This window comes from Lepidochelys kempii, chromosome 7 (assembly GCF_965140265.1).
Source record: "Lepidochelys kempii isolate rLepKem1 chromosome 7, rLepKem1.hap2, whole genome shotgun sequence".
Lineage (NCBI taxonomy): Eukaryota > Metazoa > Chordata > Testudines > Cheloniidae > Lepidochelys > Lepidochelys kempii.
In genome coordinates this window covers 13,545,572-13,561,339 of record NC_133262.1, presented here as the reverse complement: position 1 = coordinate 13,561,339, position 15,768 = coordinate 13,545,572, and the positions used below count along the sequence as shown (strand labels likewise).

General features: G+C 38.4%; 1 protein-coding gene across 1 annotated transcript in view; it reads right to left on the bottom strand.

Moving 5' to 3' along the window:
- CNTN6 (contactin 6) overlaps positions 1-15,768 on the bottom strand; it is a 228,021-nt gene that overhangs the window by 49,349 nt on the left and 162,904 nt on the right. The window contains exons 10-11 of the mRNA XM_073351147.1: positions 13,219-13,348; positions 11,615-11,765 (exon numbers count right to left, since the gene is read on the bottom strand). Coding sequence (XP_073207248.1) covers positions 11,615-11,765; positions 13,219-13,348 — 281 coding nt within the window. The remainder of the gene's footprint in view (positions 1-11,614; positions 11,766-13,218; positions 13,349-15,768) is intronic.

The following is a 15,768-nucleotide window of genomic DNA, read 5'->3' as shown; positions in this document are numbered from 1 at the left end:
ACTGTCTGTACAACCAGCAAGTAACATTTATCCACACCTCAGAAGTAAAAGGCCTGATTTGCAGTCCCTGGACACTTACTGTCATGAGCACTTTGTCTACAAACACACACAGTCAACTGCATGTGTAATTTGGTGCACTAATATCTGTTCATGCAGTTGAAAGATTCCAACACCCGAATAATGAAATATTTATAATGAAATCACACTGGTCAAAATGGAATTTGTGAATGAAAATTGTAGCATCCCTAACAATGGGAGAGGGACAGAGGATGAGAGGCAAACATGCAGGTCTGCATTTCTCTCTTATGAAGAACTCCTTGTTGCCATCAGTCTTCCTGCCTGATTTCAACATTTGACTCTCTCTTTCTTCCTCTCCTCACAATTTCCCACACTCATCCTTGTGATTTCAGATTGGTACTGATGACTCATCCAACCCTTAGCTGTACACCAGACCCTTGCCCTCACTTCTTCATTTGACCTGCAGCTCTGGTTCAATGCTCCGACTCCAACAGGGCCATTAACTTGATTTGGTCTCCCACCAAGTGTTGCTCTTTCTCTGATCTCTCTGTTGCTGAATTCCCCATCTCTGACCAGCACCTAGCCTCTTTCAGCATCATTTATCAGCCCCACACTCATGCCCTGCCATGAAGCCTTTCCATGACTTCCAACCCACCAGAAACAATGACTTCTCATCAGTGTTCAGCCCCCTATTCCGTGCCCTCTCTTCCCTTTCTTTGATTGATATGATTGCCAATTATCTTCATTCCTCACTTTCCTTCATTTTTCCCCTCTCTCTCATCACAAAGTAAGCCCTGCCAACCCCCAGCCCTGGCTCACCCCCAACATCTGCTTCCTCAGCTCCTGCTCTCACGCTGCAGAGCATCTCTGCTAGCAATCCCATGACAGGGCTGATTTCTTCCACTTCAGATTTGTTCTTTCCTCATTTAGTTCTACCTTCTTGCTAGCTAAACAATTCTACGTCTCCAACTTAACAGAATCCCCCACCCGCAATCTCAGCTGACTATTCGCAGCATTTGACTCACCCCTCAACCTGCCCCCAACTTATGCCTTCACTTCTCTCTCTGCACAAGATCTCAGTGACTTCTTCTGAAAGAAAACTGACAAAATCTGACATGACCTCCCCTCAGGCTTCCCTTCCTTCCCTCTTTCCCTCTGACAACTTTTATTGTTATTATTTTTATTACCGTATCACCTAACAGCCCCAATCATGGACCAGGACAACATTGTGCTAGGCACTGCACAAACTCAGAACAAACACACAGTCCTTGCCCAACGTAGCTTGCAATTTGTGCATAAGGCAAGATAAAACACATGGATACAGACAGACCACTGAATACAAGGAAACAAGGAGACAATATTAGTGATAGGCAGTGGTCATAAAACTCCAGTAGCCTAATTATTGTCACGTTTTTTGGAGGCATTATGGGAAGGGAGAGTTCTGAGGTAGGATTTGAAGGCGAGTAGTATATAGCTATGCAGATATTTACAGGAAGCCTCTCCCAAGTATGAGGGGCACCTATTCTTTCTCCATAACATCGCTAATATATAGTCTTTCCTATCCATCCGCACAGCTAACACGCTCACCCATGCTCTTGTCATCTCATGTCTCAGTTAATTCAAGATCCTTTTTTTGGACATTAACAAATGAAATCTTTCCCCCTTGAGTCCCATACTCCATGGTTCTGCAAAGATCATTTTCCTAGCCCATTGCTTTGATCAGGTCACCCCTCTCTTTGCATCCCTCAACTGGCTCCCCCTTCTCTGTTGCATCAAACATAAGCTAACTATTTTCACTTTCAAGGCCCTTCCTGACCTATCTCCACCTACCTATCATCTCTTATTATCTTATCTCTACTTCCACCTCCAATCATCCCATGATGCAAGCCTCCATTGACCATAAACATTCACAATATTAATTCATTACCCTCCTTAAAACTCTCCTTCTCCATGACGCAGAGCTCCCAGTTATGGATTGGATTTAAAGCCCATTGAAGTCAATGGAAAGATTTTGTTTGGCTTTGGCTCATGCCCTAAATATCAATGATATTAATATTCATGAATCAAGGGCTGAGTATGAAGCTCAGAAAGAGTGACCGGGGGGGCTCATCAATGACACTCACAGGATTTGAGCTTGTTACAACTCTATATGAAATGGTAAGAGTGGCAGATTGTTTGGGACATTTTCAGCAGGTGCTGCATCCCCCTTGGTATAGCTCACCTTAACAAGGCTCCCAGCAGCTGAATCGGAACTTTTTTACAAAGACAACACACAGAAGGTAAATTGTAACGTGACAATTATTATGCAAGTTGTCAGTCTTCCTTAAGCATGAGAACATATGGTTCATTTGCCTATTTGACGCTCGCACTAGCTGCTGTACTAAACACGTTACGTTAAGAAGTAGTGATATAAGATAAAATTAGGTTTATTGGCTTGTTCCATTATGAAGCTCTCTAAGGAGGGGGAAGGTGAAGAAAAGGCTCTTTTCCTATTGCTTTCTGTTGCACTATTGTTTTAATATCAGCAGGCTGCTAACATTTCATTGGGTCAAGTAGCTATCTGGGTGCCATTCTGCATTCTCATTAAGTTTCAGTGCAGTGGTTTCAGATGGAAAGAGCAGCAAAGGAAGAAAGGGAAACAATGAAACACAAGTGATAGGATAAGAAAAAAAGGAGGATCTTCCCTTTTATTTTCCTATCCCTGCTCATTCTTCTCCTATTATCAACAAATATTTCTGTTCTATATTTGCGGGAGGAGGAATTAATGATTTAGCCATATCATACAAAAACACTTTTTTTCTGTTTATAGGATCTCAGCAGGGTGTTAAATAGCAGCCACTAATGTTAGTCATTTTTAAATCAGCAGGTTCAGATAACTTGAATGCAAGAGTTTTAAGAGAGCTGACTGAGGAGCTCAATGTTGATTTTCATTCAACACTGGAGCACTGGAGAAATTCCAGAAGACTGGAAGAAGGGCAATGTTGTGCCAATATTTAAAAAAGAGTGAAGATGATGACTGCGGTAGTTATTGGCCTGTCAGTCTGGCACTGATGCCAGGCAAGATAATGGAGCAGCTGATATGTGATTCAATTAATAAAGAATTAAATGGTAGGCAATACAATTAATTCCAATCAACATGGAAAATAGATCTGTCAAAGTAACCTGCTATCTTTCTTTGAGGTAATAACGCTGACGTAATATACTTAGATTTCTTTAAGGAGTTTAACTTGGTATCACACGACATTTTGATTAAAGAACTACAGCAATATAAAATCAACATGGCACACATGAAATGGATTACAAGCTTGCTAACTCAGAGAACTCAAAATGTAATTGTACATGGGGAATTGTAAATGGGGGTGTGTTTCTGGTAAAGTCCTGCAGGGATTGGTTCTTGGCCCTATGTTAATTAACATTTTTATCAATGATCTAGAAAAAAACATAAAATTATTACTGATAAAGTTTGCAGATGAGACAAAAATTAGAGGCGTGGTAAATGATTGATTGATACAGAGCGATCTGGATTTCTTGGTAAAATGGGTGCAAGCAAACAATATGCCCTTTAATATGGCTAAATATAAATGTGTATATCCAGGAACAAAGAATGTGATCATACTTATTGTACAGGGGACTAAAAAGATTTGGGGCATGTGGTGGATAATCAGCTGGAACATGAGCTCCCAGCGCAAAACTGTGGTCAAAAGTGCTAATGTGATCCTTAGATGTATGAATAGGGGACACCTCAAATAGGAGTAGAGAGGTAATTCTACCTCTTAATTTGGCACTGCTGCTACCATGCCAGAACGCTGTGCAGTTCTGGTGACCACAATTTAAGATAGGTGTTGAAAAATTGGAGAAGTTTTAGAGAAGGGTAATGAGAATAATTAAATAATTAGAAAACATACATTATAGTGATAGACTTGAGGATGAAAGAGAAGTTAAGGGGTGATTTGATTACAGTCTATAAGTATCTACATGGCGAACAAATATTTTATAATGAGCTCGTCAGTCTAGCAGGGAAGTATAACAAAATCCAATGGCTGGAAGTTGGAATGAAACAAATTCAGTCTGAAAATAAAGTATACATTTTTGACAGTTAGGGAAATTAACCATTGGAGCTATTTACCAGGTTCATGGTGGATTCTCCATCATTGGCAATTTTTAAAACAAGATTGGATGTTTTTCTAAAAGATAAACTCTAGAAATTTTTGGGGGAAGTTTTAAGGCCTGTGTTATAGAGGAAATCAAACTAGATGACCACAATGGTTCCTTCTGGCCTTGGGATTTATGAATCTCTCTTCTCTCTCATCATCTTCACCCATTCATGAACATAAGAACGGCAATAGTTGGTGAGACCAATGGTCCATCTAGCCCAGGATCCTGTCTTCTGACAGTGGCCAATGCCAGGTGCTTCAGAGGGAATTAATAGAACAGGCAATCGTTGAGTGATCCATCCCTTGTCATCCACTCCCAGCTTCTGGCAGACAGAATCTAGGGATACTCAGAGCATGGGGCTGCATCCCTGACCATCTTGGCTAATAGCCATTGACAGACCCATCCTCCATGAACTTATCTAATTCTTTTTTGAACCCTGTTATATTTTTGGCCTTAGCCTTGCCTGGAGTCTTTCTGTCTCCCTTCACCCCAGCACTCCAGGCAGAGCTAGTGCTCCTTCTACTTTGCAATCCTCCCTCTTATCTTAAGGGAAAGAGAGACTGATAAGGAAAGAAAAATGATTGAACCTAGAGACAAATCTTGGAATAATCTGAGCAATTTCCCAACATTCTTATGAAAGGACAACTTTTCAGACAACGTTTTTTGTCACAGTCTTTGGATTTGGGTGTTAGTGTCTTTGGGTCCCACATTCCTTGCTGTTAGACCAAAGGCCCTATTTCTGGAAACACTTCTGCAAATACTTAGTTTTTCATTTGTGAGCAGACCCACTGAGTTCAATGACACTATTCAGAGGTGCAAAGTTAAGCGTGTGGAGAAGTATTTGTAGAATTGAGCCTAAAATTGTACATAATTCACAGCAAACAGGATAACAATAGAGTCATTAACAGATAAATATATTATCAAGGTCTATAAATCCCTTCTTCTTACATATTTTCCCACAAAACATCATTTGCCATCCTTCCATATAAAGAGAGAAGCCACTGCGCTCATACAGTGAAACATAGTTTTACAACTCAAATACTCATTACTGTTATCAGCATGCCCTTGAAAGAGATGTAATGATGATGTTGTCAGTTTAGCAGAGTATGTTAAATGTTTAGTGCTTTCTGCTAGAAGAAAAATCAAGGTGATTCTGTCCAGCAATCTGAGATTTTGCATGCATTTTGATATCTCAATAGATGGTTTCAGAACGAGCAATACATGGGCACCGGAAATAGGCAGGCAAATCTATGTATTTGATTTCTATCAGTTCACTTGTTAGCTAAGAATACAACTGAAGTGATTAATCAAATTTAACAGATGCGGAATCAGTTCCATTGGTTCCCTAAATCAAATTAGAATGTCATGAAGAGATAAGCTTAATCTGTATTCATGTTGATTTACAGTGATGCTGCCTAAGATATCTAAAACTGTTCTGACTGCTAATGCCAACACTTCAACTGCTCTCTTTAAAAACTAGAAGGGGAAATGAACTTTCTTCTTTACAAGTATACACACACTGATAAGATACTGGGTTAAAGGGAAGCATCAAAGCTATGAAAAATTACTACTGAAGGAGGAGCAAGGATAAAGGAGAACACACTGAAACCAGGCCCCAAAATTGAAAATACACAATTCCAAACTATTTTGTAGGTGCACATATGTTCATTAAACATTTTGTTAGAAAAACCCGAAGCCAGAAGTGCTGAAATACAGTGAGAATGGTTGTTCCCATGTAAAACTGTAAAGTCAGCACAGAAGGTCCCATCCCACCCCACTGGTAGCAGAGGGTGCAAGAGGCAGTGTGGTCTATTGGCTGGGTTACTAAACTAGGTGTCAGGAGCTCTGGGGGTCTATTTCTCTCTGCCACTGCTCTCATGTGTGACCTTCAGCACATCACTTTGCCTTTTCTTTGCTCCTCAAACCCTTTGTTGATATTTCAACATTCATTTTCATCACAAATCAAAGCAAAACAGTGATATTTTGAATTATTTTTGTGGAACAGACATTTCAAAAAGGAAATGTTGAAATGGTTTGTTTCACCATTTTCAATCAAAATGAAATATTGTGATATTTTGACATTCTGAAATCAAAACATTTCATTTCCATTTATTGAACTAACCTGAAATGCCTCATTTCAAGTCAGTTCAATAATAATCTGCATTTTCCCATTGTGGTGCATTGCCTCTTGGGAGCTGTAGTTTAAGAGCCTGAAGCCTCTAATCTCCCCTGAAGGTCAGATACCCTGGCCAGCCTACATCTTGCATGATGCATCTGAAATCATGTGATTCCCATGATGTACCATGCAGCTTGGTCAGAAGGGAGTCTGCATTGCATTGTATGAGATGTAATCCTCCAGGGAGCATAGTAGCCATTGGTGAACAGGAGAGAATGGGGGCCTGACCTACAAGAGACATAAAGCAATGTGCTGATAGGGAACTGCACTTCAATGTTTTCTTGAACTGATTCAAAACTAAATATTTTGAGTCAGTTAAACAAAATGAAATATTACACTTTGGGTCAATTCAACCAGACACAAAACATTTTTTTTCTCCACAAACACACACAAAAGATATGTTTTTGGCAAAACTGAAATGTTTTGATTTTGTGGAAACTGCATTTTCCCTTGGCATATATGTTCACTGAAAATTCCTGACCAGCTCTTCTGTTTTGTCTATTTACAGTGTCTCTTGTTCTGTGTCTGTACAGTGCCTGGCACAATTGGCTCTGATTTTGGTTAGAGCCTATAGGTACTATTGTAGTACATATAAATAAAGCCTTTAGGGGCTGAGGGCTGGCCCAACATCAGTCTGGTTGAGGACACCTGGTTGAGGTGTTCCCTGAGTTGGGTAACACGCAATACTTCTGTGCTGTAGGACTGGACCTAATACTTGTAGGGTCAGGGTTAAATTATGTTATCAAACATGCAGGTGGTTTACACTGTTGCTGACTATCTTGTATCTGTTCTATGAACAGTGAATTTCAGCTCTGAGGTCTCTCAACACAGCATCTTCCATGAGCCCTAAATTCATTAGAAAACCTTTGTCTTAAAATGGAAACTTATGATCCCTTTCTTCCTCCTCCATGGTATCTATGTTTGGTATTTTTTTCTAGCTAAAAAAACACCCCCAACCACAGTATCTTTCCCCTCTTCCTCAATTAGCAAAAAACAACACCCCCCTTCCAAAAGAAACCTCCAAACCACCCAAAGCATCAATAGCAAACAAAAATCTAAGGAGACATGTCTACTCATCAGATGTTATAAATATTTTAACTTTTGACATGCTGGGCCTGACCAGGGTCTGAGTCACATCACTGTAAATAAGGACCAATTGCATCAAGACCAAATGTATTATTTTAGCATAAAAATGGTGTAAATGGTGTCAATGAGAACGAGGCCCTCATACTCTCACAATATTGTGCAAGCTAGATTTTTCCAGACACAAGGAATTGATAATATCTGTACATCAGAACACAGAACCCTGGAAGAACCCTCCTGCTAAGAAGGCTGGTGGCATAGTTCAAATGAAATACCTTGCTATAAACAGATTGAAATCCTTTACTTAATGAAACCTTCTGGGTCACTACACACCATATTGGAAATGGGAAGATCTCTCTGAGTTTAAGACTGCAAAGGTCAGCTGTAAGATTTTAGCAATTACTGGATAATCTTTATTAGACAGCGATAAAAGTCTGCAATGACAACATCTGTTCAGTTGTCTAAGTTTTCTTTAGATAGGTTATTAAAAGCCAGCATCTAATTCTTCTTCTAAAGGATTTCCTCATATTCCTCCTCTGATAAATGGCAATAATGTGCATGGTAAATACTGAAAACCTTATATAAAATAATGGTGAAAATCCAACAAGTATTGGAGCTTTGATTTTGGATAGATAATGTCCGTCATGTCTGTAGTGATGGAACTGGAATAAAATTGTAGCTTACAAGTCAGACTGGGAATAGATACTGTAAAATAATGCTTCGCTTTGTAAATTGCTAGACCAATTTTTTGTCCAGTTGCGTTGTTTCCTAAAAAAATAAAATATCATAAATAAATCTGGAGTTTTAAAATTATGAATATTTTTATTACTGGTTATTAATGCATTGAAGCAGCTGTACAATTAATATAATCCTTCCTCTTGCCTTATTAAATGATTTCTATGCTTTACCTCAGCAGGCTTCCTGTAAGAGAAGGGGGAGTGATTTGCACATGTATGTATAAAGAAAAGGAGTACTTGTGGCACCTTAGAGACTAACCAATTTATTTGAGCATAAGCTTTCGTGAGCTACAGCTCACTTAGAACTTTAGATCTAAAGTGATGCAAGTATGCATCCGATGAAGTGAGCTGTAGCTCACGAAAACTTATGCTCAAATAAATTGGTTAGTCTCTAAGGTGCCACAAGTACTCCTTTTCTTTTTGCAAATACAGACTAACACGGCTGGTACTCTGAAACCTGACATGTATGTATGTGTTTACAGCATTTTGGGATCCCTTACCCTTGTATTCAGGAAACAGCATCTCTCACAGATGACCAACTGGGATAAGATTCCCATCTACCAACTTGTTTTAGCTGAAAATAACTTGTAATATATAGCAAAGTTTTCATTAGGTCCTGATCCTGCACCCTTGAGGTCAATGGCAAAGCTCCTAATGACTGGTGCAGGATCAAAGTCTAGAGTTCAAAACTTGCTTTATCTGAGGTACAAATCACTCTTTCCCCCCATTTCCTCATTATTCACAGTTTGAGCAAACATCTATAATCAAGGTTTGAAAATAGTCTTATAGACAGAACAAGAAGGTGGGTCTCAGTTGATTAGTCAGTTCTGCCTAATAATCTCTTTGTTTTTATATGTAGGAGATAAAATAAATAAGAGGTAACATTTTCAGATCATGTGATATTAAAAAAAGGAGTAGCTGTACATGATAATACTATGCATAGCCATCAGAAATAGATCAAATCATGAGCAAGCACACAATGAGGGGAAAATGAGATTCTTTTCTCCTTCAAGGCAAAATATTCTCCAAAAGTTTGGTAGCCCCATCTCCTTAACAAAGGATTTAATTTGTCTAGATCATCCTAAAGGAGCTATGTGGTTTGATTATTTAGCAACTTGTCCATCATCACATTCCTGTCAGAACTGTGAATGATATTTTTTCTCAGATAATATGATGACCAGCTTTTCAGAAAGGTTAGGAAAGGGGTCCGTGGAGATTATAAATGCTGCACAATAAAATAGGAAAAGAAACTCAGGTAACCTTTAGTTAAAGTAGTTCAAATTTTTGTGTCCTGCTAGAATTAAAATATACATATAAAAAGCTAGAGGGGATGTTTCCCCCCTTTTTTTATAAGTAAAGATACATATGATTTTGCTAGGTGAGAAAAAAAAAAAAAAACCCTGACAAGTCTTTACTTCATTTTCTGTATGCTACCTCACATGCTATGGTACTTCTGGAAGAGTTCTACTACAGACAACCATCTCTATCATCTTTAAAATTGTGGCAACAGCTACTTTATCATTTAACAATCAAGAGAAGGAGCAATTTACAAGCGATTGTTGGTTATTATGTTACCTTATGTCCAAATGATACGCTTTAACTGCATGGGAGGAATGGGGGGGCTGGTGAATTCAAACACCCAACTATTGCCTTTTTAATGGAAATTATACTTCTTTGGCTTATTTTAGTGAAAGTGCCTGGAGCTGTTCAGGATGGATGCCCATAAATGCAAGATTATTATAATTATTATTAATAATTTAACATTATCAGGGAACATATAAGTCTAAGTAAATATTATGGCTGTGTGCATGTATGTTTAATTTTATATATCTATATCATTATTAACATTATATATATTGTATATATATTGTGTATATATATATATATATATATATATATAATGTGAATAATGATATAGATATAGATATAGATATATAAAATTAAACATACATGCACACAGCCATAATATTTACTTGGATTTATATATATAACATGCTCATGCACATGCAGATCAGATGGGACCCTCATTGCCAGTGCAGACCTTGGTGCTGTAAAGTGTAGGCTGTCTTTATCTCCTTATTACTGTACATAAGGAAGCCCAATCATTCTCTCTGCATATTACAGAAGCAGCATTTTGGCCAGGGACTTAGTTACTTTTAGATTATACACTATGTTCAACCATCTGAAAGATATGGCTAAACACTAATTAAAATGATACTATGGTAAGTAATAGCTGAATGTTTTCCCCATAATTTAAAGATTGCTTCTTTGCTATTGTCTCAGAGGAAAAATAATTAGGAACTTCTGTTGTTTAATAGCATCTTATATTACAGTCTCTGGGCCATGTTCTCTACTGACTTTATCTTGTGTAATGATTTGCACCTGTGCAAAGTAGATGCAAAGTGCTCTCTTTTTGATTTGGTGGTGTTTTACACTCACTTTGTACAGGTGTAAATGAGTACACAAAGTGCAAACAAATGGAGAATCAGGCCCTCTGTTCCTATATTTAATGCCATTATACACAATTGCAATATTGAATATGGAGACACATCTCCACATTGTACATTTGGTTGGTGTAATGCCAATGAATTATAATTTAAAAGAGTGTTATGGAAATTTAAGTATAGATAACAGGATTTATTAACCCTGAAATAGATAGATAGATGTTTCCCTGTATGGGTGATTGAAAATCTTAGGTAGATCTCTCCTTAAAATCTTAGGGTCTGTCTACACTGCAGCTGGGAGGTATGATTCCCAGAGCAGGTAGTCAGACTCATGCTAAACCTGCTCAAGCAAGTGTGCTAAAAATAGCAGTTTAGCTGTTGCAGCACAGGCTGGTCAGCCAAGCTAGGACCCAGGGTGTCAGGCAGGCATGAACATGGGTGGCTCCAGGTAAACAAAGGAGTTTGTGGTGGAGGACTCCTGCAGAAGGGCCAGCACATGGCAAGTGACTCTACTGCTTTGCTGATCCACTGCCAAAATTTCTTTGCTTAAGTATTAAAGGCACAGACAGTGAATGATGTAGCCATGGGTCACAGTACAGCCTATAAAGCTACTGTGCAGTTGATCTGGAGCCAGGAGGTAGATTTCATCCACTCAAACCTCCACTGATCTCCCTACCATGAAGCTGATTCAATCAGGCTTTGTATGGGGTAAGAAGAGATGGCCCAGAGAATATTGCAATGCTATAGCTGTTCAAGAAAGCAAAGCATGTGTCCCACAGACAGAATTTACAGTTACCCAAATATATTTAACCCAGCTTTGTTGTCAATCAGCTTTTTATCTAGAATGGTATGGCTAGAGTTCATGATGAATAGGCCTGCAGCATTAGAGTATTCCAGCAATGAGCTATCAAAAGTGATACTTACCAATGTTCAGATACCAGAAAAAAAACAAACAAACAAAAAAAAAACCAAACAACTCAGCAATCAGTTTACCAAAGTACCTTTTGTTTTGTCGCAGAACATTGGTGCCCTTTTTCCAGTTGATAATTGCCCTGGGAGAAGCATTTGGTTTACATTCAATGGTAACTTCACCCCCAACTTGAGCAACTGACATTTGTTTCACAGGATTATTGGAAAAATCCGGGGCTGAAGCTTCAAAAAAGAAAAGGAAAGGAAAAAATGAAGAAACTCATGATATAGCTGACAAAGCAAATTAATTTTCTGAATTTTTCTTTTTGCTGAACATAGTGGGTGAATCCAATTGCCTTTTTGCCTTTGCAGATTTGAATTCAAGTTTTTTATTTGAACTCTAGGAACTTAAACCTGTTTAGAAGTCTTCTATTTATATTGCCTTTTGTGAATTTTGTCCACCTGGAAACAAAAGGATTAGATGGGTTTCATGAACTTTACCAGATGACAGGTTTCAGAGTAGCAGCCGTGTTAGTCTGTATTCACAAAAAGAAAAGGAGGACTTGTGGCACCTTAGAGACTAATAAATTTATTTGAGCATTAAATAAATTTGTTAGTCTCTAAGGTGCCATAAGTACTCCTTTTCTTTTTTCTAAAAGGATGAGAATAGCCCAACTTTCTGTGGTAGGCTTTGCTTTGGTCAGTCTGAGGACTGGAAGGAATGTTTATTTTAGATCAGGAATGAGGTGATTTAGCAGGGCTCTAACAGACTGCACAGTGAGTGTGTACCTAGACAGAGTCAGATAGGCTTGTGTAGCCCATGCTAAAGACCACACTATTGCATCTTCAATTTATTTTTAGCAAACTAGCTGGATTAACAGCTAAAGCAGATATGTCTACAGGAACTACAAATCGATATGCCCAGCTGCAGTGTAGACATACCAAAAGCTTGAGCAGAATTAACTGCATTAAGCCTGAATCTAGTCCATTGTATTCATTGCTAGAGTGTAGATTATTCATTGCAAATAAATTTTTCAATTTTTTTTTCCTGTTCATGATCTGATCTTGATATATGAAATCCATTCATTATTCACAGGTATTTGTCAAATAATTTGTGGGTGAAATTCAATATTGCTGCGAGGAGCAGCACAAGACCTACGCAACATTTAGTGCAATTGGAGGTCGTGTTTTGATGGTTGAAGTGGGACCTGATTGTTGTATAGGCTGCAAAATGACTCTCTGTACAGGGATGAATTTCACCACATGTGAACAAATTGCAGCCTGTGGGTGTTGTTGAGATTCATATTGAGATTACATGCACTAATTGTGCTGTTTGCTTAAATCACATGACATTTTTTGCTCGCTTGAAATGATGACTGGTGTTTTTAAATTGAAGAATAACAAATACTAATTCCAGTAAGTAAGGAATAACACACAATAAGCACCCTTGTTCACCCACAGAAATGCTGCTCACATGAAAATACTGATAAAGAACATCCTTTCTCCCAAACATTCACGCAAACAAAACACGTTTGCCCAAACGTTTGCGAACAGTAAGGGATAGCTGAACTAAACAGCCTTGTGGAATTCAAATAGTCCACAAAATCTGTGTTTGAAGTATTCAGTCAGCTCTCTTCATTTCTTCATTTCAGAATTTCGAAATTAGTTTTACATTCTAGCTGACTCATTTACTTACCTATCACTCTTAACTCAGCATTGGCGTAAATTGTATTGTATTTGTTTTCCGCAACACACTGATAGAGGCCAGAATCTGATACATTCAGCATAGTTATGGTAAGAGTTCCATTTTCTATTTGAATTCTCTCCTAATAAAGGAAAAACAAGCAAACATTTTGTCTGAAGAAGTGAACATAAAAGCTGGTGGTCATGAGTCAGAAGCTGAGATTTTGTTACTTTTGAATGCTTATTAAAACACTATGAAAATTAAAAAAAAAATAAAGAAAGAAGCCAAGTAGCTTAGCTCAGATATATATCTTAGAATAAAGGTTACATGATGGCTGTAATGATATAAGAGGAGTTAAGCAAAATTTTTCTCATGAAAATTTTTTGGGGAGAAAAATTCAGATTCAGCAACACCAACATATTTTGCAAATTTGTCTAGATGTTGATTTAATTGTTTCAGCTAAAAAAAACTTAAAAAGAAAAATATTTTATTTTTCTATTTTAAATGACCTTTATTTTAGAAACTTTCTTTAATTTATTTTAATAAATACACACATAAAAAAGTTTGCAAAAAGAAAAGGAGTACTTGTGGCACCTCAGAGACTAACAAATTTATTTGAGCATAAGCTTTCGTAAGCTACAGCATCAGATGCATCCGATGAACTGGGCTGTAGCTCACAAAAGCTTATGCTCAAATAAATTTGTTAGTCTCTAAGGTGCCACAAGTATTCCTTTTCTTTTTGCGAATACAGACTAACATGGGTGCCACTCTGAAACCTATAAAAAAGTTTGAAAAAATTAGTCAGGGGTCAAATGTTTTGATTTCAATTTTTCATTTGCCAAACATTTTTAAATAATTGTTTTTAGCTTGACCCAAAATGAATTCTTTGGCAATTTATTAAAATTGCCAGCAAACCAAGGAATTTATTATTCGGCCAGCTCTAGCTTTAAGGCCCCAGTTCATCCAAGCACTTAAACATATGTTTAACTATGGGCACATGCTGAAGTCTCATTGTTTAAAGGCATTGCTGCATTGCGAGCTAAAGGCTTATGCTTAACACGAAGCGGAGACCAAAGCAGCTGCATCAGGGACAGATGCACCATGACAGGAGGTGGAAAATGAGACCCCGAGGGGTTTACCCCCTTCAGCACTTGAGAGACAGAAATCTGAAGGGAGACCCCTCCCCATGTAGTCCACCCTTCCCCTCCATCCATGTGGATTTGGAGAAGAGAAAAGCTCCAGTGTATAGCCAGAAACTCAGCAGGCAGGAGCAGATACAGAAGAAGAAGCTGCATTAGGGGCCTTTGGACATTTATGATGTCAACAGACTGTTTCCCAGTTTTTACTTTGCACATTCTCTCCTCTCTGTTGGTTGGCTGTTTGCTTCGACCCCTCACACACCCTCTCTAACAGTCACTCATGCCCTCCTTAACAGTCACTTACCTCAGTCTCACTCCACCTGCCCATAATACTCCCTTCATTTCTCCTTCTCTCCTCTCCTCCCTTCTCTTCACCTTCCTCTCTTCAATGATTTCTCCACTTCCCTTGCTGTTTACCTAATTCCCTCCAAATAAACCTTTCCTCTTGTTTTCTTTAAATCATGGAACTAATATGATGTTTGCCAATATTCACTCTGCCTGTATGTTCTCTAGACTTTCCCTTAATGATTTAAGGATTATGATCAAGGGCTACCTTATTACAAATCATAAATATGCCACACAACCTGCAGGACACTATGCTATGTCACTTATAGATTCATAGATACTAAGGTCAGAAGGGACCATTATGATAATCTAGTCTGACCTCCTGCACAATGCAGGCCACAGAATCTCACCCACCAACTCCTGCGACAAACCTCTCACCTATGTCTGAGCTTATTGAAGTCCTCAAATCATGGATTAAAGACTTCAAAGAGCAGAGAATCCTCCAGCAAGTGACCCGTGCTACAGAGGAAGGGAAAAACCTCCAGAGCCTCTTCTAATCTGCCCTGGGGGAAAATTCCTTCCCGACCCCAAATATGGCGATCAGCTAAACCCTGAGCATATGGGCAAGATTCACCAGCCAGATACTACAGAAAATTCTTTCCTGGGTAACTCAAATCCCACCCCATCTAACATCCCATCACAGGCCATTAGGCCTATTTACCATGAATATTTAAAGATCAATTAATTACCAAACTCATGTTATCCCATCATACCATCTCCTTCATAAACTTATCAAGTTTAATCTTAAAGTCAGATAGATCTTTTGCCCCAGCTAACACTCACATATTCCCACATAGAGAAGCAGCTGTAGAGACTAAGACAGAGAATACAGCTAGGCTAGATTACAACAGCATCACGACTGTCTTTGCAAACTTGTCTCTCTCTCACCCACAGAAGCTGGTCCAAGAAAAGATATTGCCTCACCTACCTTGTCTCTCTAATATCCTGGGAACAACACGGCTACAAAACAGCACACAACGTTATTTCTTATTGTTAGTTAAATAAACAAACTCTCCTTAAACCTGACCTCAGTCATCAGTTAAACATTTCAGGTGTCCAGCAGTTTAGATAATATTGC